We start from the raw sequence: 24,829 nt of genomic DNA, 5'->3' as shown, positions 1-24,829 counted from the left end.
TTCGAATCTCCCAGCTAGCATCAACTCGTATATCAATGTACGAAAATTATCGTAAATATCTCTTAACAAATTCGAAATCGTAACTAAAGCTTGATAAAGTGGGCCCAAGTTGATTTTCTATCGTATATAATGATAATGACTACGATTTTCAGCACAAAATTGTATAGCATTACGAAGCAAGTCGCGCCTAATCTGATGTTATCGTATATAAATACTTATTTTGTCGTAACTTACTTACTTACTTATTCAGCCGAGAACCCGGGTGGCTCTTGCCGTATCAAGAATTCCTCTCCATTGTACTCGGTCCTGGGCTACTCGTCACCAATTCGTTGCACGTCTCGACACACGCAAGTCGGCTTCAACCTGGTCGAGCCATCGTGCACGTTGAGCCCCTATTCCTGGTCCTGGTTCTTGAAGAGAACGGATTTCACTACACAGTCGTCCGGCATCCTTGCGACGTGGCCGGCCCACCGTAGCCTCCCACCTTTCGCCAGGTGTACGATGGGAATATCTTCAAGCAGTGCCTGTAGCTCGTGATTCATGATTATGAACGAAAAAAAAAAAATTCAAAAATATGGATTGTGAATTTCTCTGGAAAAGTAAAACACCGTGGCTGGATTCATTTGAAAATGAAACAGAAAGATCACAGGAACAGATAGCGTCAGACAACTTCAAAATTTATTCAAATACTAAAAACTATGTGATAAATTGGTGACAGATTCAAATGCTCTTTTCACATTTGAATTGTTATTATTTTCCATAAGTTGAATTAAGTGAAACGTAGAAAAAAAAACGATCAACGCCACGGTTGAAATTGAGCAGTTGTTTATTGCAAACATTCGATATCACCAGCGAAATTAATCCTCCGTAAACCTCGTGACCGACGACGTGATGTGATAGTGAAAATCTCGGCACTAGTCAAGTGCACCGCACTCTCGACTCTGATTGACTAGTTCCGTCGCACTGCACCGACACCTCAAGTGTTTTCCAGCGGCTCACGCGCGCTCGTGAAGTGCCTTCCGCAGTCAACAGGCTTTTGGCGGTTGCAAAAAGTCATTGGGTAACGTTAGAAATCGGCGCGCCGGTCCCTTCCGATACAGAATAGTTTTGGCGGTGTAAAAAAAGATGGAAAATTCGACCATATGTCGAACGAACTCACGTGTTATAACGCCATTGTTTTGGGCCGAATCTTGAAATAACCTTCTGACCTTTTCTTGGTGGCATTGTTCCGTCGGTTCGATGTGCACCAACGGAAGGTGACTTCCCGGCCGTAAGCCGGGAAGGGAACCATTTTGGAAGAGAACTTCAGCTGGCGTCCGAGATTTCCCTTTCGCTTGCTGGGAAATCAAATCAGGGACATTTTTCCCGCGATTCCGGTACCGCTAAACGTGTAGGTACACGTATATGTCGATTAATGCGAATAATTTTTAATTAGAAGGGTATGCCGAACCGATGCTGACGGGAGGTTCCGCACAGTCTATCAAAACGCACAACCGGACGTCCCGCGGCGTTATTGTAGAGTTTTGTTGTGTTTTTTATTGTGTGTCACTACGGTTGTGATATGAGAAAAGGACCTCCCGTCGGGGTCTAATTCTCCTGTGTTCGAAGCTGAAATTGATGGAAAATTCTCATGCATTAATAAGTGGGAATAATTTCAGCTGGTTTTGTGTGTGGATTTCTAAGCAATTACCTACTCCAATAAGCTGGTTAAAAATCAACGCAAATTGCAGCCGTCTTGATGTTGATTGAGATAATGAGGCTTCGAACATTTCAATTTAATCATTTTTGCCGTTGTTAGGTATGCTAATTAATGCGAGCGATCGAAAACTCAGGTGGTAGTATGTTAATAGTCTTATTAATGTATGCACGGTACGTTTTCTATGACACAACCCGGCGCCATATGAGCCATCGTAGTGACTGTGATAAGTGAACCTCTTGTGAAACGTCTTATCAGTACGGTTGTTGTCATTGCCGTCGAGTTGCCGTAGACCAGTAGCTCCCAAAATTAACAAATATATGTGTAAACATATGTTTTCGTATCACTCTACCTCTGGTACAGTAAGTGATAACAACAGGTGATAAAGATGACACAACATCAATTAAAAACTATGTAAACAGAATCTCGAATCGTTATCTATTCCACCGTAGTGTAGCCGTCCTCCGACGCGAGGCATGTGTTCGAAAGTCGTGAAATGGAATCAATTAAACGAGATTGGTTTCGATTGGACAGTTTGATGGAGTGTTTTATCTGTCGCCAAGTAGCAGCAGGTTTTCGTTTTATCCTGTTGCTTATATTCTTTCGAAAAAAAAGCGGAAAGGAGGAAACGGGGGAAAATTCACTCATGTATCGTCATCATAAGTCACGGTTTGTGATCGGTTCCCGGCGTGAACCACTCTTTACTTACGGCTTACGGTTACTATCGAGTGGCTGCCCGTGGCACGTTGAATTATTTGCTCTCGAATTCTCCGGAGTCTTTCGAATCGTAAATACTGATAAGTAAGTCGTTGGACGACAGTTTTCCGCTTTTAATTTGAGCCATATAACTACGTCTGCGCGGAGAGTGAGTACCAGCGGAGGTGACGAAAAAGTAATAAATTCGTTCACTATCGGGTGGATGCTTTCCAACCGAAAGACCGCAGGAAGGCAGGGTTGAAACTCAGTCAAAATAAACATGTCATTAAATTTGATTGTTTTAGAAAATATTAAAATAAAAGTTTTATGCACTTTTCAAAATCAAACTATTCAATTTTAACCTTATTTTATCGTTTGATACTTGTTCCATTATTATTTATTAAGTTAGAATATAAAAAATATTAAATCCAAATACACCGCAGTGACGTAAACGTTGACTCACCAATTCCCTAGTACGTAACTTCTACCCGTCAAAACATCTTCGCCGCAAAATGCCGCTGCCGCTCAGCTCGGCAAAAATTGATCATCGATCTTCGATGTCTTTCAACAAGAGCCTTCGAACGGATGGATGGCAGTTGTGCGGTGCGGCAACCGCAGCCGAAGTTAATTAATATTCTGCGCGTGTGCCGAAAAAATGGCGTCTGTCGGTCCCTGACTTTACCACCACGCACCGCGCGACTTGAACGCGACAGAAAAGGCAGGAAGATAGCGACCGGCAGAGTCGCTCGGCTCGTCAACTGCCGAGCCGCCGGAATCCTGCCGAAGGCGTTGTCATCTCCATCTGTACGAGTCCTTTTCCGCGGTGCGCTGGTGGAGGCATTTTGATGATCGACATTAAGCGATACGTGGCACTTCAGAGTTTTTTCGTTCTGCCCCGACTGCTCAGGTGATGAGCCTATTTAGTGTTTGACCGGTCGGGACTTTTCGCAACCCGAACAGTGTAATGTTGATACGAAATTTTTCACACTTTTGTGGTTTTTATCTGCTATCAGATTTTGTCATCGTTCGCGAAGCCGTCCGACGCCGGTTCCTGTCATGATCAATTTTCTGTACGGCTCGTTCATCAATCGCGGGAAATCACCAAATTAAAGTGACGGGCAGTAATCATATAAAAACGACAGTTTATTATCGGTTGTTGCGAGAAGGTTCATTTTTCAAACAACTGCCAAGTGCAAGTCTTATTCAAGTCCAATACCCGTCCAATTCGAAAAATTCAGTTTGATTCGAGTACCCACTCGGAGCATATCGCTGCCGCACCGATAGCCGCTCTAGGAATGAAGGAATGAGTTATGGCCGATTGTAAAAAAACAGGCGAAACCGCCAGCCGCGACTCCACAGGGCACGTCATGTTTTTGCTGTTTAGCTTGGTTTATATTTTTTCCGGTGTTATCAACTCGAACTAGCTCGGAGGCAAGCGAAATGTACTTTTCCTCATTGGTGGGGGGGGTTTGTGGAGTAGGACAGCATTTGTCTGTGACTCACTGCAGCTAATGGTGGTGGTTCGGTTTGAACAGAGTCCTTAGCGACGAGTAGTTTAATCCAGAAGCTCTGATTTTTTCTGATTGTATGTCACGAACGAGTAATCGGTTTCAAATTGCTGCAAATCATGACTTTCTTGTTGTAGACTTTTTTTTATTCTGTTTAAAACTGCCACCATCAAGCACTGTAGCAAGGAAAGAAATAACGTGAGTTATGTAGACAAGCATACATGTGTTCCGATTACACTAGTTCATAAATTGTTGGTTACTGAAACGAAGCATGTTTTCTAAGTTAATCTTGGTGCACTGAAAGGTCAATCTTCTCTGGAAATTGATGGATGATCCGGTTCTTCTGTTGTTGAATTAGCCAATATTTTCAAAATTATAAATAAAAGATGAAAAGAAAGCAGAAACTTAATAGGGTAACGACCCCAGAATTCGCCCCTTTTATCAGGTTTTTATGCTGTAAAATGAATAAATCGCCATATTATTATAAAATCAGCCCTGAACTCAGACAAGTAGGACTATATATTAATATTCTATCTATTTTGGCTATTAGGAATCGCGAAAATTGAAATTTGATAGCAAAAAAGCCAATTTTGTGCAGGAACCTCTAGTACCACATTTCGCCCATAGCGATCCAAAATTCGTCCCCCATGTGACCCAGATTTCGCCCACTTGTTATTTGTTGTAAATTTCCCAAATAACCTCAATTATTTTGTTAGAATTGTTGTTACTATTATTTAACTTTAAGATTATGTCTATCCAGTCCTTAATATGGCAATCAATTTGTATCAGGAATTTGTTAAATGTTAATCTAAATTGAAATAAACTGATCATCATCACCTCCTGATACCTGATTCAGTAAAACTAAAAAACACAGAGAAGGTGGGTTTTTACTAAATGTTTATTTTCATTGCAGTAAAATAAGGCTTTTGACACTCGTCAAAGATATTTAAAATGAATAGTGCTTTTTCTGGTCCTTTGTTGAATTCATTTTCACTATTGATATGTGGGCGAATAAATACAATTCAGTGCCTACAGAATGGTACAATGTTTATTTTAATAGTTTAAATAAACTTAATGATTACTTATATCATTGTTTAGTAATTTTTTGGGAAAGAGTAAATGTTTACTGTGAACAATAAAAAATTAGTTGAACTGGAAAATCTTGATATTCGGCTATATATATTGACTAATCGAAGGTGAGACTCGAGTCCACAACCTAACCTCTTCCCCAAGAAATAACTAAGCTTAACTGCTTAATATAGTCAATAAAAAGATGAAGAAAAAAAATTGTTTAGTAAATCACTGTCTGTAAATGGGTATGTCGGTTTACAGTATTAAATATTCCTGGTAACTGGTAAGCATACCCATCTTACCTACTCAACTAGGATATTTTTTTACATAACTTGGAATTCTTAACTAGCATTTTTGGTTAGACCGGGTTTGTAATGCTAAGCTATTAGAATTTTCATGATATTATCGAAATATTTTATTTTATCAACACGATTATTTCTTTGTTGTCTGCATTGCACATTAAATACTTTTCAAAGTTTTATTCATGACAACAATTTTATTGCGCTTAGATGCTTTAAAATAGTAGACGGATTTTTCGTGTGATTTTCCAATAGTCAGATTTATTCTCATGACAAGAAAAATTGTGATTTTTGAGAATATTATGCGCGTCTTATTAATTCGTGCGGTTTTAATCTTATTATCAATTTCGATGTCGATTATTGCTAATTCAACAGTTCGTTTGGTAGAAACCCCATTAGCCCATGTTTAGCAGGTAATTCTTTTGTTAGATGAATTCAAATGAAGATATGATGTGCTTTCTGCATCAAAATATTATTTATTCTATACTTTTACTCACCATTTTGATAAACATAAATCAGCGAACAAACTAATCGATTGTGACTTGCATTTGCTTATGTGTGGCATATTTGCATATATTTGATAGATGAGGGCGAAAACTGGTTCACGCAGTAAGTTCGGCTAAGTATATACAGATTCGACCTGGGCGAATTTTGGAACTCATATGATTTACAATACCCAGTTTTCGCCCAGTGCATTTATGTTCTATTTTCAGCAGAATTGCGATAAAATATCAAAATAAAAGCACAATTATGAAATTTGAAACAGATATAACCAAATTGATGCGAAAAAAGTGCAAACAGATACGATTTTCCATTACTTTTCCTCAATTTTATTTTTCGTGCTCGTTCTTGAAAATGGAAAAATCGCGTCTTAAATACATTACCTATTTTTCAAACCACATTAAATCATTAAAATACATAAAACAACACAACGAATTCTATTCAAATAACTGAAAACTGAGTTAAAATGAATATAAATTAAACTAACAACTTATATTTCAACTATATATTGAGTTAAATCACGGGAATACCAATGGGAGGGCGAATTCTGGGGTGGGGGCGAATTGTGGGGTTCTTACCCTACATGACAAATAATTGTTCGATCATAAGAAAAATCTAATACCTAACAAATCATTAGGCATTACTGCTTTTTTCTACAATAGCACCTCATTTTCAGCACACAACGATGTTTACGATGAAACCAATATACCTATAGAGTATCCACGGTAAAATTGCAACACACTTAAATTGCTCTAACTTTTGAACCGTTGGGTAAAATTAGTTGAAATCTTGCATGGAGAAAGTTTAAAGTGCATTGTTTGTGGTGTGTAAGTCTTTTCATCAGGTGTATCAAAGATCTGAAAAATGGCGTCGAAAGAGCTGCCGGTCGGGAAAAAATTCTGCACAAGTACATCGAAAATGAGAACCTTATGTATTGTGATATCGGTAAACAGTTAGAAATCCCCAATTCTACGGTCTCTTGTTTCATAAAACGGTTCAAAGAACGTCTGACTGTCAATCGTAAACCAATATACGGAAAAAATATACGGTCCGTATACCGCTAAGGATCACGCCAGCGTAGTTGGGGCTTTCGTCGGGAAACCAAACTCGTCTGTTCGAGATGCGGCAAAAAAACTAAATCTGAGCAAAAGATTCGTACAGAAGGCCAAAAATCGAACTGGATTACGTACATTCAAGGTTCAGAATAAGGTCGCGAAAAGTCGTGCCCGGAAGTTATACGATCAAAGGCTGGCGAAACCACACTGGATACTGCTGCTTATGGACGACGAAACCTATGTAAAAGCGGACTTCTACCCGGGGAACCAGTATTTCACTGCCCAGGAAAAATTTGATATTCTAGAGATCCCCCGAAACCAGAAGATGTCGAAGTTTTCCAAGAAATTTTTGATTTAACAAGTAATATGTTCATTTCGTGACTACTGGTATCATCCCAAGTAACAATTTTGGTTTTATTACACTCTTATGGTGGCATTTAAGACTAAAATTAGTCTTGAAGACCACCATAAGAGTACAATAAAACTCACATTGTTACTTGGGATGGATGGACAAGTGTATTTGAAAGAGTGTCTCTAAAAGCGACTTCTTCCTCTTCTGAAGTCTCACAATTGTCCTACGATCTTTCGACCTGATTTGGCCTAATGCCATTACGCAAAGGACGTGCTGGAGTAGTATGAGGCAAATAATGTCGATTTCGTGCCAACAGATCTTAATCCCCCAAATACACCGGAGCTGCAGCTAGTCGAGAAATTCTGGGCTATTATGGAGCAGAATCTTCTCTAAAACATTGTAAAGTAATTAATATTTTTGAAACGGTATTTCTTTTACAATTGAGCAAGCGGCGGTAGAAAAAAATAATGAAAATTTTTAGAGTAAAGGAGAAAGAGCGGAAGGTGAGAGGAGGGGAGGGGGTATTAGCAGCGACGCTTGATAATACCCCCCCCCCCCCTCCTCGCACCTTCCGCTCTTTCTCTTTTACACTAAAAATTTTCATTACTTTCTTCTACCGCCTCTTGGTGAATTGTAAAAGAACTACCGTTTCAAAAATATTAATTATATATGGATGACCTCATTTCAAGGTCAAGACATAAAAAAACACATGGTTCATTTATCGTAAAGTAGTCAAAACAGTTGAAAAAATAAAGATAGCATAGGTAAATATGCAAAAATATGTCGACTTTGAGATTGTGCAAAACTTTATTGGTGGGGTTAAGGCCACAGTACGAACATCCGGATACGGAGGCAAAATAAAATAAATTAAAGACGCTAAAACTAAGTTTAATTCTTTCATTTAATACCCTGAAAATTTGATGGCAATCGGATAAACTCGGATTTTGGAAATTAATGTTGTGTGTTGCAATTTTACCGTGGACACCCTTTAAATAACCAAGATTACTCTGTCACTTGCGTGCCCCGTAGTAAACTGAAGATGGTGCACCGATCAGGGAAAAACAGGTAATCGTGGGAAGGCGGATTTACATCTACGCGATTAATTTACTTGTCGCAAAACTTTCGGCCGATTAGGTTAAATACTCCGGACTTCTGGACTACACCATAGGGAATTCTTAAGACAAATTCTATAGAGAAACGGGACACGTATTATAGCATGGGCCCACCATTGGACGTGGAATTGGACTTTAATTTAGACTTCAAATTCAGTTTAACTTTAGACATTAGCTTGGAGATTAGAATTGGGCTTGAAAGCGGGCCCGACATTGCACTTCAAATTGAAATTTGGCTTGAAATCAAACTTGAAAATGCACATTAATTTGGGCTTGAAATTGACACGAAATTAAACATTTTGGACACTAAACTAAATTGGACTTCAATGACAGACCAATTTAAACTTAAATCTCTACTTTAAATTGAGCAAATAATTAGACCTAAAACTAAATATGATATTAAACGTAAATTTGGATTTGATTTTTGAGTAATTTCGGCTTGAAGATTCACTTCAAATTGAACTTAAAACTTGACCTGAAATTGTATTTGAAATTGAATTTAAATTGGGTTTCAGCTATATCGGTAGAAATTTTATTGCGAATATTTCAGCTAAAAGAGATCAACCAAAAAAAGTTATTGAATTCTAGTTAACAATAGCTCGAAAAGCTTAAACGTAAGTGTTCTTTATACGATGTAAACCAACCAGCCTGACTGAAGTATGTACTTTAAAAAAAATTTAATTCTGAGGAATTATATTTCCATCAACGCCATCAACGTATCCACTTAAAATGGACTGATTTTAGAAAATTTTTCATGCGATCCGCTCTGCCACCTGGTGGTGAATGGTGAATAGTAACAACCCTGTTGTGTGCAGAAAACAATTAAAGCGTAACTATGTAACTAGTAACTACGCTCGATTGTTCGTTCGCACTGTCAGCTCCATTCCGAAGCACAGAAGTTGGGCATCGTGAGGCACTTTGTGTAGAAGCTAAAGAAGGTGACCGAGAGCAAGATGGAGGCATCGTTCCGTTCGTTTCGTTCTTGGGCTGGGTGGTCGGAGTAACCGGCCAAAACGGTAAAGAAGTATCGGCCTGAAATAGATATTTTTATGCGGAAGCCGGGCGTGCCTGAGCAGAAAACAAACTCCCAAGGTGCTGGCGAAAAATATTTTTCCTGAGATACATCGTGACGAGACCTATTTAACGTAAGATGGCAACGACTGGCAATGGGTCGAATACTTTACGTTCCCCATCAAAAAGATACGCGATGATGTCCAATTCTGAAGAATGTCCCTCTGTCCCGCTGACAATCAGCGAGAAGGGAATGTTCTGGCTGTTGTTCTATCCTTCGGGGCTTACGGTGAGTTGGAGGGTTACTTAGTATTAGTTAAACCCTAATCTTACGATCCGGAAAATATACATATCTGTCAAAAAAACTGCGGATACATTCCATTTCCCAGTGTTAGCGAGATATTAAATATTTATATTAAAGCATCTTACGATTACAATAATATAGTTATAAGATGTTATACATAAGAGTCATAGCCTAAAACTGAAAAAAATAATTTTTATGCTCACATAGGGTTTAATTTAACTGAATAAAAACACTGTGCTCTCACTGTGCTGATTCTATAGGTGGGCAAAATGGCTCTTTGCGTGAACCGTCCGTTTGATATTGCGACGAGCAACCGAGTTGAGTAGGCGAGTCGAGCGTCGAGTCAAGCAGTTGAGTCGAGGAGTCAAGTCGAGCATTTTAATCGAGCAGTCAAGTCGAGCAGTTTATTCGAGCGGTTGAGTCGAGCAGTAAAGTCGAGTAGTCCAGTCGAACAGTTTAATCGAGCAGTCCAGTCGAGCAGTTGAGTCGAGCAGTCAAGTCGAGCAGTCCAGTAGAGCAGTCCAGTAGAGCGTTGAGTCGAGAAGTTTACTCGTGTAGTCCAGTCGAGCAGTTAAGTCGAGCTGTCGAATCAAATAAAAGTCAAGCAGTTTGGTTGAGCAGTTGAATCAAACTGTTCAGTCAAGCAGTCCAGTCAAGCAGTTGAGTCGAGCAGTTCAGTCGATCAGTTGAATGGAGCAGTCTAGTCGAGCAGTTGAATCGTGCAGTTGAGTCGAGCACTCGAACTGAACAGTTTAGGCAAACAGTCTAGTTCAGCAGTCGGCTCTAGCGGTTCAGTCGAGCAGTTAAGTCGAACAGTTGAGTCGAGCAGTACAGTCGAGTAGTTCAGTCAAGCAGTTGAATCGAACAGTTCAGTCGAACAGTTTATTCGAGCAGTTGGATCGAGTAGTCCAGTCGAGCAGTTGAGTCGAGCAGTTGAGTCGGGTAGTCAAGCTGAGCATTTAAGTCGAGCTGTCGAATCAAACAGTTAAGTCAAGCAGTTGAGATGAGCAGTCGGGTGAAGTGGCAAAGTCGAGCTGTCAGGTCGAGCAATTAAATCGATTAGTCTAGTCGAGCAGTTGAATTGAGCCGTCGGGTTGAGCAGTTGAGTGTAGCAGCCGATTCGAATAGTCCAATCGAGTAGTTGAGTCCAGTAGTCCAGTCGAGCAGTGGAATAAAGCAGTTGAATCAAGCAGTTGAGTCGAGCGTCGAATCGAACAGTTAAGTCAAGCAGTTGAGTTGAGCGGTCTGGTCGAGTAGTTAAATCAATCTGTCCAGTCAAGCTGTCCTGTCAAGCAGTCCAGTCGAGCAGTCGAATCGAACAGTCCAGTCAAGTAGTCGAATCTAACAGTCCAGTCGAGCAGTTCAATCGTGCAATTAAGTCGAGCAGTTCGGTCGAGTAGTAAATCGAGTAGTCGGGTAGAGCAGTAAGTCGAGCAGTCGGGTAGAGTAGTAAGTCGAACAAATGTGTCAAGTAGTCGAATCGAGTAGTTAAGTCGAGCAGTCCAGTCGAGTAGTCTAGTCAACCAGTTGAGCAATCGAGCAGTCCAGCAGTCAACCAGTGACTGAGGTGACTGAGAGTACAACCCATTGCTAAGAAAGGGGCCTGTTTTTAGTTATCGATAATCCTCTTATGACGTCCTGTCAGAGTCGTGGTTTTCGGTACAGACATAAGCCTCTTATATAAATAGACTATAAAACTAGTTGGCTGCACCACGTTTCTAATAAAATTACCATAAGTGGGGCGTAGCAATACAAAATGGCGCATTGATCGAAATTAATTTTTTCGGGGTTGATTGTCAAACCGCAATAAATCTATTAGATTTATAAAGCTATTAAAACGGTAACACTCTGATCAAAAGATTTACTGCTGCTATTATGAAGAACATCAAAGTTCAACACCAAAATCATTGTTGTATGCGAAGCCATGTTGCCATATTCTAGTATTTTGTTTTAGCTCACAAACGATATTTCCTCAAAGCAAAGCGTTTTGCAGAAAGAAAGTTATTAATCGGTTTTCCTGTCGCAGCAAGCAACTAGAATAGTTTTGCTAGAATTTATTTATTTTGTTAAAACAACTAGTTTTAGAAAATTGCAAAATTTGAATGGCACGTTGATTTTATCCATGATAGATGGATCAATATGCACGATAAAATTTAATTCGCATATGCTGCAAAACCAACAGAGACAGCTGAAAATTTAGTAATTAGTCTGTGGGATATTTTATTATGGTCGTTATAAACCAAATCGATCAAGATGATCTGACGGATGCAAGTTAACAAAGCTTCTAGCCAGAGCAAAAAACAAAAAAACTTTATATTAAATTATGGTGGTGATTGTCAAGCTCAATCAGTTCTATTGCTGCTTTCAGCAAAGCGTGATACGACTACTTGATACGTGATACGACTTGAGGTTATAAAAACCTTCTGAAGAGTGGGCCGCTTGGTCGGAAGGCAGTTTTATAGTGATCATCAGAAAGTTCTGGTGCAGCTCATGGTTTTATTAGCGGTTTTCTTGAATTGGTCATGAAAATCACTCGAGGAGCGTAATAATACTTAGAATTGTTACTTGGGTATGGACTCATAATCACCGCAAAATAGTATCCAACGGTAAATGTCAGGACAGGAGGCGTAATTCATTTTCCTATATGAACAAGTCGCGTATGCATGAGTTTATTGTTTCGATCTAATGAAATTGAACATTTTGAAAAACTTACAAATATGCGCGTATTCACAACGTCAGGCTTGTAGAAGATAGAAAATTAGCTCCGCAGAATTTTTTTTATAATGACATTTTTTATTATTGCTCAACTCATTATGATATCAACACCAAATACTAACTTAGGATAGTTATTATAATACGGCACCAACTGTTAATCCTGTCAGCATTAGTACATCATCCATTGAAACCCAGCAAGCCACTCAAAGGATCACTAAACACTATTGACCTGTTGGCTCAAGTAGCTTAGATTGCATTTACAGCGAAGCTTCCCTTTCCGTTCAGCTCTGGTTTCAACCGACGTGCGGACTTGTTTACGGGGTTTATCTTATCTTTTCGATTTAGCTTAAAGTCTCCAACATCATCATCATCATCATCATCGTCATCACCGTCATTAACGCCGACATCATGAGCAACACTCTGTTACTGTGTTATTATAAATGTTTTAAACCGCTTTCGTTCCCTTATCTCACTCGATTAATTTCTGCCACTAATGTGGCTGTGACCTAACCTAAAAAATGATACGTATGCGACTTAGTTCTCGAACTCTTCCGACACATGGAATTTTTTTATCATCGTCGTTTCCATGTGGTTAATTCTCTGATAAAAACACTTTTTTGCAACGGTTTAGTAGTACCTCAGTGCGATTTTTTTTAATCAACCCCGTTCCGAACTTACCCCACAGTGCCACGTGCGGATAAACTGATACCAGCCGAAACGCTCGTAAATCGTCACGAGACTGTGTGATATCTCGAGGCCATTTGCAGTAGCGATCTGGCTAGTCAACAAGTAAACTCGTGCTTATCGCGATTAATCGCGTTTCCACGAAGCCCCGGTTGTGCGGGCATAAGATATTCGCCGGTGTCTACGGGTTCAGCACTGGCACTGGCGCGAAGCTTTCCGTTTAATCCGCCCGGATTGGAGCGCTCAGTGCAGAGCACCCATTATGATATTTGTCTAGGATCAAGTTGATTGAATTTGGATTTAACTTGTGCTCGTGTTTACTTTCGTTGCAGCTCGCCACAACACCAGCAGTCGGCACAGCAGAGCTACCACCGATCCTACGAGGATTATATCCACCCCCTGCAGCAGCAGAGTCAACAGCAGAGCCAACAACAACAGTCCCAATCTCAGACCACGGCAGCCGGTTCCCCGCTGCCAGGTCACCATTCTGCAGCGGGCAGTGGTGGCAGTGGAACTGCTGCAACTAGTATGCTGGCACCGCAAAGTCCCAGTATGCTCGGCACCAGCAGTAACGGCATGATGTCCTCTCCGCTAATGCAATCCCACTCTCCCCTGCTTTCATCGAATCCCTCCCTGCTAAACTCACAATCCCCGCTGCTCTCCAATTCTCCACTGATGAGCCAGTACTCTCCCTATCAGGATGTCATCCCCACGATTTTACCCCAGGACGACCCAAGTGGATGGGGCGGGTACGCTTTGGCGCCCGGTCCTTATCAGAGTGAATTCTGTGCGTCCAACTATGGGGTCTTGCATCAGCGGCAACAATACGGTCCCGGTGCACACGGGAAAATGGGACCACACGGGTCACTGAAGAGTGCCAAAGAAGCACGCATCCGGCGGCCGATGAATGCATTCATGGTGTGGGCCAAGGTGGAACGGAAGAAGCTTGCCGACGAGAATCCAGACCTGCACAATGCCGATCTCAGCAAAATGTTAGGTAAGTGAAACAAGTGTGTGTTTGAGGGAGAGGAAGGGGGCGTGTAAAAAAAAGGTGTGCAGAGTTCATAGATTGATAACGATTATATCACAAAAACTTGGCAATTCGGGTGTGGCTTGCAATTCGTGATAAATGGTTTCGGAATAAATTTCGGGGGGTAATTGTGATAATCCGTTCGATTTCGTCCGATAATATTTGAAAATTATATTATGATTATGAATCAAATTGAACCGTACGCGTAGAAGTCGCGGCCGTAGAATTAAAAACCAAAACAGGGACTGGCAGCATTGAACACTTAAAATCAGTGCAACAACCAACCACAAGTAAGGACGGTTATTGAGGCGATAAAAGCAAATCGGATTTTTTTTAGAATAGATTACACTAAGGTCAAGAAAGTTGTCTTTTCTCGATCAATGTATTTACTGACGTGCTCAGACATTGACAAAAATTGTTTTCCGTTGTGTATTGTAGCCGTATCTCAATGTCTTGCCAATTTTTTTAAAACTTATTTGAATCCTTTGAAATGTTCTTCTATTATTTGAATTTTTCACCTTAGTTTGAGTCTAGACGTCTAGGTATGATTTTTTTGTTTCATTTTTCACTTTCAGTCGTCGTATGTTCGAATCTCGACTGCAAGAGACTGTTAGAGTCAGTAGAATCATGGCACTAGCCCCGTAAATGACATATACTCTAACAGGTGACTGCGAAATCTGTCCTCCTGTCTCCTAAAACCCCCGCATGCTAAATTTGGTTCCATTTGCTTGATTAGCTCTCGAGTTATGCAGAAATTTGTGTTTCATTTGTATGGGAGCCCACCCCTCTTAGGGAGGAGGGGTCTCTGACCATCATAGGAACATTTCTCGACCAAACGACCAAAAACCCCTGCATACTTATTTTCACACCGATCGGTTCAGTAGTTTTCGATTCTATAAGGAACATATAGACAGACAGCCAGACAGAAATCAATTTTTATATAAGGTACACCGGGGCAAGTGGGACCTAAAAAATGCATAGTTTGGGTTTATTCCACTGTGTTTTCTATACCTATGATTATTTCAAAATTCTTTCAGCAGAGAAACTCTTCAGTGGTATCACTTCAAAGGATTAATTACGAAAAAGGCCTATCAATTTACATGAAATTAATCTGGAGGAGAATTTTTAAAATTATGGCGATAGGACCCACTTGCCCCATTTACCGGGGCAAGTGGGACCTATATTCAAATTTGATTAAAAAGCATAAAATAATAGTAAATTGTGTAAGTTAATATACAGCAATGTTAAAGCATTGCAAGAAGCAATCAAAAACAATATTTGTATGAAGGGTTCATTCATAAATAGCGTAACAAAATCAGATCACAACGGGCGACTTTATAATTTATATAAAACACAGATCGTGAGCTACTACGCTGTAAAGCATTATTGTAATGAAATGTTGTTGAATATCCAATTCTTGCGAGATGTAATTTAGGATTAACCGTTGTTTAACAGCTCGAAAATACGATTGTGATCTGTTTGTTCTACCATGCCCAATTCGGTAGAGCTACTCATAAGAGATAATCCGCTATAATAACCACAACACTTTATTGTTTCAATTCCAGTTGCAGATTTGCTTAATTATATCAAATTTGCCTTTCCAAATTCAATTAACATCGTTCAGGTGTAACCAAAATCTGACCAAACTGTTTGTTCCCTCATAAGCAGTGCTAATGGGCTTCTTTTTTGGGGCCCCCTGGTTTAGTCCTTTTCGGTTTTATTTTAAAGCTTTACTGGTATAAATATTATGTAATTGAACTGAAAATGTTCGGTAGTTCATCTAAAAAATGTATTAAGACAGCAAGTTTTGTGCTGAAACACTTTATTTTTTAATAGGTCCAACTTGCCCCGGGTGCTTTGAAGTGCCGACCTTATTTCAACCCATTTTTTTTAATGCCATTTGTCAAATTAAACAACTAGTTTTCGGGTGTAATTTGTTAATACACTCATTATGTTTACCTACTGTCAGAAAACATGTACTTTTACGTAAAGCCTGTGGCCAAAATATCATTTAAAGAAAGGTGCGTCAAACTTACAACGCAAATTGAAAATAACGCTCAAATTTAAAGTCCAATTTTGGTGTTTGGAATAAATAATCTATAATTTTAATACATGCATTTGAGTTGTATCTTTCATTTCTAGAAAGGTACGGTTGGAAAAAATGAGGTTGAAGAGAGTTATGAGCTCCGTTCCCACTTACCCATTGCTCCCACTTGCCCCGGGGTACCTTATAAGAATAAATTTTTTATTATTGAATTCAATTATATTATTTTGTTCATCGTATACGGTAAACTATAATTATAATTTTGACCTGGTAATTGGGAATTGGGATTTGTAAACCGAACTTCTCAATAAAATACCGGTAATATTTGTAGTAACTTGAAAGTTTAACATGCACCTTAAAAGTTCAACATGCAACCTGAAAGTAACTAAGAATTCGGATAATGGTGTCTATGGAAGGTTAACAAGCTTTATGTCTATGAATCTATAGCTTGTTAAGCAGCTTTACTTGTAATTAACCGAACTTTAAAGTTGCCTTGAGTTCGTTGCATAGAACGCTAAGCAGCTTCTACAGAAACTTTTTATACTTTTCTATTTTCTACCTCCTTCCCCTTCTAATTTCTGTCAAGTCGGTTCATGCAATTAAGAAAGACCATATAAAAAATCTGTAACATATACCGCTGCTGGATTTGAATCCGAGCGTTCCGCGTTGCAAGTCTATCCTGATGCATTGCGTCATCTCTAATGCCGCTAGTGACGTGAATTTTGCCGACTGTATATAGGGTGCGGGAGGGTATTTCCAGCCCATTAAGCGGTAGCCTGAACAACTATACTTATTCAAGACAATATTTTTATACCAGTTGATAGAATAATATTTAGAATCGGCGTGTATTTTGTCCTTAATAAAACGCTACTGAATTTGAATCATAGTCGCGAGAAATAATGAAGTCGCTGTGGCTAAATTGGGCCCATTTTCTATAGTGGTGTCTGTGTTGTTTACGTCCGACAGGCCGAAAAAGCCTGCACAGGGATTAGATGCTTTTCAGAAACAGATCAAAAGAGAGACCGATGGAAAACGTGTCGATATTGCCTAGATACCGGCTCATTGAAGATAACTAGTTTTGCAGTGACAACAGCTTGCTGCTGGCGCTAGTGTATCATTGAATCGTTCATAGACACTAGCACCAGAAGCAAGGGGTTGTCACTTAAATACTAGCTATGTCAACACGATAGAAAAGTTTCAGGAGTAACTGCTTCACACATTGGTAGTCGTGTAAATAGAGCACCATATGCTGAAATTAAAAACAAAATGCTGCAAGTCACAGAACAGAAGTGGAAGTTAAAATCAAAACTCGTAACTCTAACCTTTTACAGATACTAGCGAACCTGGCGGTGGAAAGTGGCTTTTTACACGGAAAATTTACTATACTGTTTTCCAACTTTAGACTAGCTCAGCCAAAGCAAAGTTGCCAGAACAATTCTATTGAATTCCTGTACGGAAATGGCAAAAAGGTGTTAATAATCTTTATGCTCACGCGACCAAACCAACAAAAACTCAATCATGCATTTATCAGTTTAGTTATATAGAAGTGAAGAATTTTCTAGGAATCTCAAAAACAGTGCATTGGCAACAATAATTTACATTCGTCTAACATAAAACTTCACTTTTCCGGCGAGAAACAGATGATGCCGCTACAAAAGCTAAGTTTGCTGCTGCGGAAATATCGTATTAATTATTGTTTTACACGCACACTAGCATAAAAGTGATCCAGTGATCCAGTTGAGTTGGCTTCACCTATTTTGTTCGAAAACGTCAAAGTTGCCACCGTGTGATCAAAACTACCATAGGTGTTTTTTCATCTCTCAAACATGCTAATGTAGTTGCCGCTAATCGCAGGTGATCAATAATAAAAATCAAAATCTATACCTACGCGACTTTTGATTTTACTCCTGTTTTATACGATACACCGGTTACGCATATCGTTGGAAGTTTAGCATAGAGCTTGCTAAGGGATTCAAAAACTTATCGTTTTTCACTCAAACGTATGTTTTTTTACCGGGGTATAACTGGGGGAAAACAAAAACAAACGTGTAAAATCAATGTAAAATCTAACAACAGCAACAACAAATCGCGCGTCGATGTGTGCGTGCGGCAAACGTCAGCAAGCTCAATAGAGATTGCTGACAAGAATATTACGCACACATCGCCGCGTATACGTATACCCGATTTGTTTGCATCTGGAGTTTTTTTTTCGTTGCAAAGTGTTTCCCGATGCATACAAACCACCAATACAGTCGCACATCAACAATTCTTATATTGCAAATTGCATTAAAAACGCGAAATGCAAAAATCTTGTAAACAGTTTGCAAGTAAAATTCCAGCGGCGAATTGTCAAATATTTATGTCAACTATTGCGAGTGTCAATCCCAATAAATTGACATGTAATTGACAGCTCGTTGCGGGGATTTTACTTGTAATATGTCTGCAAGTTTCTTGCATTTCGCGTTTTTGATGCAATTTGCAATATAAAACTTGTTTAAGATCACAAGCCGCATGTTGATTTCGATTCTCGTCTCGATGATACATTTTGAAAATTCATAACACTTTTCTTTCTGGCATCCTTGCCAACTCGTCTAAATGCTCCAGTCTCGTCACTAGGGACTGGTGAGGCTGTCAAACTCTACATATTGTCCGTATAGCATTTATCAGTTTTGGTTTTGCTCTCATTTGCTGGTTGGAAGTATTAAACAGGAAGCAATTAAACACTGTATTTTTATTACAATTTTACTATTATTAGCTGTTGTCTCCGTTATGAAATTCAACTAGTCGAACCAACTGAATCTGTCAGTTCGCTCAGTCAAACCAAAACAAAAACAAAAGTTGGGTATTTTAATCCCCCTGTGTCTCGTCTAATCTGCCTGGACAGTGGGTAAAGTGATGAAATATGTAGTTATGAATTCTTTTTTTTTACGATATTCCTAATTTAAAAAGTTTTTGTATAGTTGTCTTCTGTAAGTTATTTCAATTTATTGCTTCTTATAAATTCAAATGATTTGCTCCCGTTGTACAATGCATGTCGTTTGATTCCCCAATTAATTTGTATTATCGGTCCATCTAAACGAAATCATCATCAAAAAGGACCCAAATTTTGAGCTTGCTCTTTTTCATCCATTTTCAATCCGAACTTCGTTTTCTTTGCCTCGCTTGAAAGGTATGACCCAAAACTGACACCCAAGGTAAATTTCGGAGTATTTTGTTGAATAATGGCCGCTTCAGCGTCGGCTCCGGAACATCAACCACCTGTCTCCGGGGACATTTTTGTATTTTGAGATAATTCATTTTGCGGCACATCAAATCACATCGGCTTAGCAAAATAACACTAATGGAACTACCCAGTTACTTGGGCAGATAGACAGACTTCGCAGCTGGTTATTAGAGTACAGGATAATTACGGGGCTACTGTGTTACCTGACTCACTGCGAATATGCGTTGTATTCGCGGGATCGTGTTGGTTCGAAAGGTTTCGAAAAATATCGCCCTTGTATCGAAAATATCGTTAGTTTTGATCACTAAAAATAACGTACTTAAACGTTATATTGCAAGTGCTAGTAGTACGCAATAATTGTATTGTGAAACTGAATTGTTATTTATGCAACTTTTTACAAGTTAAATGCAATAACAAAAGCGCATTTTATAAAAAATCGTTTGTTATTGATATTAGCTGCATATGCGTTATAAACGAATAAAACGCATGGTGACGTTTTATTCCAATAACACGCATATTCGCAGTGAGTCAGGTAAAACAGTAGTGCAACGATCCTACTGACTCTATAGCAGCACCTACCAGCCGAGATTCGAATATACGACGACTTGCTTATTAGGTTTGCATCTTACCCCGAAGCTAACTGGGTGGATTATGATTCAGCACATATGGGGTTATTCAGGACAAAAATGTGTAATACCTTAGAAGCTATGATACACGGTATGCCTTCAACACATAAGATGGTTTTTATTCCAATGGTAATGGTTGCTTCTAAAACTAAAACTTCTAAGTTTTCAGTGCCATGCGATTTTGTTTCAAACCGCTCCAATATAACCAGAACTACCCCGTTAACCGGTTCATTATAAGTTATATAAGCTATATACCCTAAAATCATCAATTGAACCCAAACCCGGTTACTGAAGTGGCTATTTGGTTCCAAAATGTCTCCATTGTACTTCCATCAATGTCTTTTGATCAAAGCGATATGATTTGATGTGGCTCATGATGCATTATCCCAAAATCCAAAGAATTCCCCTGAACCAGGTACCGGATGTTCCAGATCCGATAGTGATGTGGTCATTTGCTTTCAAAATGTCTTTATTATACTTTCAATAGTCTCATTTTATCAAGATGATGTGATTTGATGTGCCGTAAGATGAATTATCCTAAAATTTAAACAATGTGTCGCGAATCAGGTACCAGATGTTTTTCCGGTGAAGTGGCCATGTTGGTCCAAAATATCTGCATTACTTCTATTAGTCTTATTTCATCAAGCTGATGTGATTCGAAGTTTGCGGTACAATGCTTGCGGCAATGAATTATTTCAAAATACGAAACGAAATTCGAATTAAAATGATAATGAGAGCATTCTCAAATCTTTTTTCTAATGCATTAGGAAGGTTAAGAGGTTATACTATACACAGTTGAGAGGACCAAACCTTTTGACCAAGAATGGTTCGATCACTTTGACTCAATTTTGATTCAGTTGACAGTACCGTCTCAGCGGAGCAAAATTTGACAATGTGATATATGAATCATTTATAGAACAAGTTATTATCTACAATTTTGCTGAATAAAGTTTTGCTGTATCTTTTGTATTTACGGTGCTACAATGCTAGTACCTCTTTATTAACTAAATGAACGTTCATTTAGTCACTAAACTGTTTGGCACATAAAGATCATTTACTGGGCACATTGCAACAATCTATATATGGGACACATAGGAACTATACGAAAAGTTTTCTCAGTGTAGCCGAGATTCGAACATACGACGACTGGCTTGTTAGACTAGCATCGTACCTCGAAGCTAATTAGGCGGTGCTAACTGGTTTGTGTATGTGACATAAAATTGGTTTGTGTATGTGACGCCTATGCATGTATATGCATATGTACATGCGTGCATACATATATACGTAAACATAATTGTTCTTGTCGAACTGAGTCGAATGGCAGTCGCCATTATGGCTCGAAGAAGCTGATGGATATATTGATGCATATCCAGTTTTTTACATGCCATAATGGCGGACGGCGTTCGTAATATTTGGATAGCATTTTTGACATTTCCTAAATACATGGCACGTTTTCTTTCCGCACGTTCCGTTAGTTTTAACGTGAACGTGCGCAAAGAAAACGTGCGATGTAATTACGAAATGTCAAAAATACTGTCCAAATATTACGAACACACTAACACAGATTATACGGTTCACCAATATGGCTCGTAAAAAGCTGGATAAAATTATTGAAAAATATTCTTCTTTACGGAGAAAATGCTCACTTATGTTAAGCAAATAATATTTCATTCAGATTTTCAGGTTTATATACCCACGAGCGATAGGATGCTTCTTGAAAACTGCTATCCAAAATAACAGCATACTCTGTGAAAAAAAATATGAATCAATCCTGCATAGAACAATAACGTGACTACTGTTTTACCTGACTCACTGCGAATATGCGTGTTATTGAAATAAAACGTCACCATGCGTTTTATTCGTTTATAACGCATATGCATCTAATATCGATAACAACCGATTTTTTATAAGTTGTGCTTTTGTTATTGCATTTAACTTGTAAAAAGTTGCATAAATAACAATTCAGTTTCACAATACAATTATTGCGTACTACTAGCACTTGCAATATAACGTTTAAGTACGTTATTTATAGTGATCAAAATCAACGATATTTTCGATACAAGGGCGATATTTTTCGAAACCTTTCGAACCAACACGATACCGCGAATACAACGCTATGCGCAGTGAGTCAGGTAACACAGTAGTAGGCCCTGTTGTGATAATAGATACGATATTTTGATAAAATCATGCATTTTCCATTTTGGACTTATGGCCAACATTTTGCATCAAATACTCCTATGTGCGAAGTAAAGCTGAAATATTTAGACGAGTTGAAGAATTTCGTTTAGACGAGATTTTGAATGACAAGTGCACTCAAAACAAAAAGTAGTCAAAGTTCTTACTTATTGGTAGAGTTTTAGACCAGAGCGTAGATGCCAGGTTTTGCTCGAACGATTGTTCGAACTTCCACTTCTGTTCTGTGGTGGCAATATCTTTAACTGGTTTGAATCATACCTTACCGGTAGAACTATGTCCGTTAAAATTGGAAATCCTATTTCTTTGCTCGTTTCTGTCACATCTGGCGTCTAGGTCAGGAGGACCTAGAAGGAAGACATCTAGGTGCATACGTTTTCCTACTGTACCTTAATGACATTTAGCTTACGCTGCATGCATGCATGCATGAAATTTCCGTATGCCGATGATTTCAAACTCTTCTCCATAATTAAGAGTATCTCGGACATCCAATTTTTACAGTCGCAGTTGGAGATTTTTGTTGATTGGTGCAATATCAACAGAATGGTGTTAAATGGTTCAAAGTGCTCTTATATCTCCTTTACGCGTAAACGATCAGTCGTATCTTTTGATTATGAAATCTAGGACATTGTTCTTACGCGGCAAAATGTTGTAAAAGACTTTGGAGTTTTATTAGATTCAAATTTGACATTTAAGGGTCACATAGCTTTTATCTGTTCTAAAGCTTACAAAATTCTTGGTTTCTTATTCAGAGTTACTAAACAGAGTACGAACATTCCATGTATAAAAATTTTGCACTGTTCTTAAGTGCAATCTGCACTAGAATATGCTTCAAATGTATGGGCACCGTATTATCAAAATAGCATTCAACGCATTGAGGCTATTCAACGTAAATTTTTGCGACTTCTATCTTGGAATGATCCTCTAAATCTTCCAAGTTATGAAGATCGGTGTAACCTTATCAGTCTTGACACTTCGGTATTACGGCGTGAGATTGCCAAGGCTACCTTTATCTCCGATGTCCTAATATCATATTGATTGTTCCGACATTCTACAACTGTACATAAACATCCGCCTTAGAACTCTTCGATCCCATGCCTTTCTCTACCTGCCTGCTTCACGTACCAACTACGGCAGAAACGAGCTTGTCAATAGCATGTGGCGTATTTTTAACCGATGTGTTCGACAGAAAACACCTTCAAGTGCTCGACAAGGGTACCCGGGTACCCACAAATTGAAACGCTTGTAACTTTGGCAATATTTGACGGATTTGGACTCTCTTACCACCCAAAGATTCAGGAACTTATCTACTTCCAGTGTGGTTACAACGGAACCGGAAGTGGTTCATCTGGTTCTCGAAAATCCGGCATACCGAGAGTGTGCTCCGGAATTAGAGCGCTTTTTATGTTTTTGGATATAATCATAGTAATATGGGAATCCTATACCCGTGGGGCTTCACAGTGGTCCAAAACCAAATAAACATGCATATTGCAGTTTTGAGTGGGAAAACTTGATTTTAGGTTTATGAAACCTTTGGAAGAGTTCTACCGTTTGGTGAAAATCAAATTTTGATTAATCCCCCTAACAGTGAAATAAAAAAATTATACTTCTTCACTTTCAATATAACACATTGATGTGTTCTGCAAAGTTTTAGAGCAAATTATTACAAGAAATTTTGCTGAAGACAGTAACCTTCTATGTCTTCAACGAAGATAGAAAAATCCTATTTCTTACATCTGAATCGATAAAATCAGTTTTTCTATTTTAGCTCTTTTTGTATTAGTTGTATGACTTTTTCATATTTTATAAAGTTGTACAAATAGTAGAAATACACAACTTTTACGAATGTAGTATATTTATATCTTTGCTTGTTTAGGAACTGTAGAACTTTTAATATAAAAAATACCCTAATTTCACCCCCGGATTACTCGACCACTCGAGGCTCGACGTGACTTACAGAATAGGGCCCAAAGTTGACTGACTGATTTAGCTTTTTACCAGAGCAAGCTGTATGCTTTCTGGCTTTATAGCGAAAACCTCATAAAATTATGATGGTGGCGGTCTGGCAACGAAAACCATCATCGGTTTTATTGCTGCTTTCTGCAGAGCGTGATAAGACTACTTAAGTATATAACCTGGAATTGAAAGCGGTTATAAGAAGCATCTGCTGCCCAGTTGGCTTCGAGGTATGCCGCTGCCCTAATGAGCCAGTCGTCGTATGTTCGAATCTCGGCTGGGAGAGGCTGTTGGAGTCAATAGGATCGTAGTAACTGGCCCTGCAATTGTCCTGTACTCTAATAGCTGGCTGCGAAGTCTGTCGTATAAAAAACAGAAGGTCAAGTTTCGATAACGGAATGTAGCACCTAGGCTTTGCTTTTAATAAGAAGCTTCTGAAGAGTAGACCCCTTAGTCGGAAGGAAGTTTTATAGCGACCATCAGGAAGTTGTGCTGGAGCTCAAAGTTTTATTAACAGTTTTATGAAATTGGTCATGAAAACCACTAGAGAAATGTAATAAAACTTAGAATTGTTACTTAGGATAAGGAACTAATAATATACTGTGATAGCTTATCAGCTTATGATACACATTACTAAAAATAAATTGGTCCAATCATATTCGATGGATATTTTGTATTATTTTGAGCATATCGATATTCTGCCGTAAGCTATGATTATTCTTAATTAATTTGGTGTTGAAAACTCGACCATTT

The 24,829-nt window shown here is 38.8% G+C and overlaps 1 protein-coding gene across 1 annotated transcript in view; it reads left to right on the top strand.

Moving 5' to 3' along the window:
* LOC128735654 (putative transcription factor SOX-15) overlaps positions 1–24,829 on the top strand; it is a 99,702-nt gene that overhangs the window by 11,207 nt on the left and 63,666 nt on the right. Inside the window, exon 2 of the mRNA XM_053830139.1 lies at positions 13,337–14,001. Within this exon, the coding sequence (XP_053686114.1) occupies positions 13,337–14,001 (665 nt within the window). The remainder of the gene's footprint in view (positions 1–13,336; positions 14,002–24,829) is intronic.

Source organism: Sabethes cyaneus, chromosome 2 (assembly GCF_943734655.1).
Source record: "Sabethes cyaneus chromosome 2, idSabCyanKW18_F2, whole genome shotgun sequence".
Taxonomy (NCBI): domain Eukaryota; kingdom Metazoa; phylum Arthropoda; class Insecta; order Diptera; family Culicidae; genus Sabethes; species Sabethes cyaneus.
The sequence above is the reverse complement of the archived record's forward strand: the minus strand, read 5'-3'. Positions and strand labels throughout refer to the sequence as shown.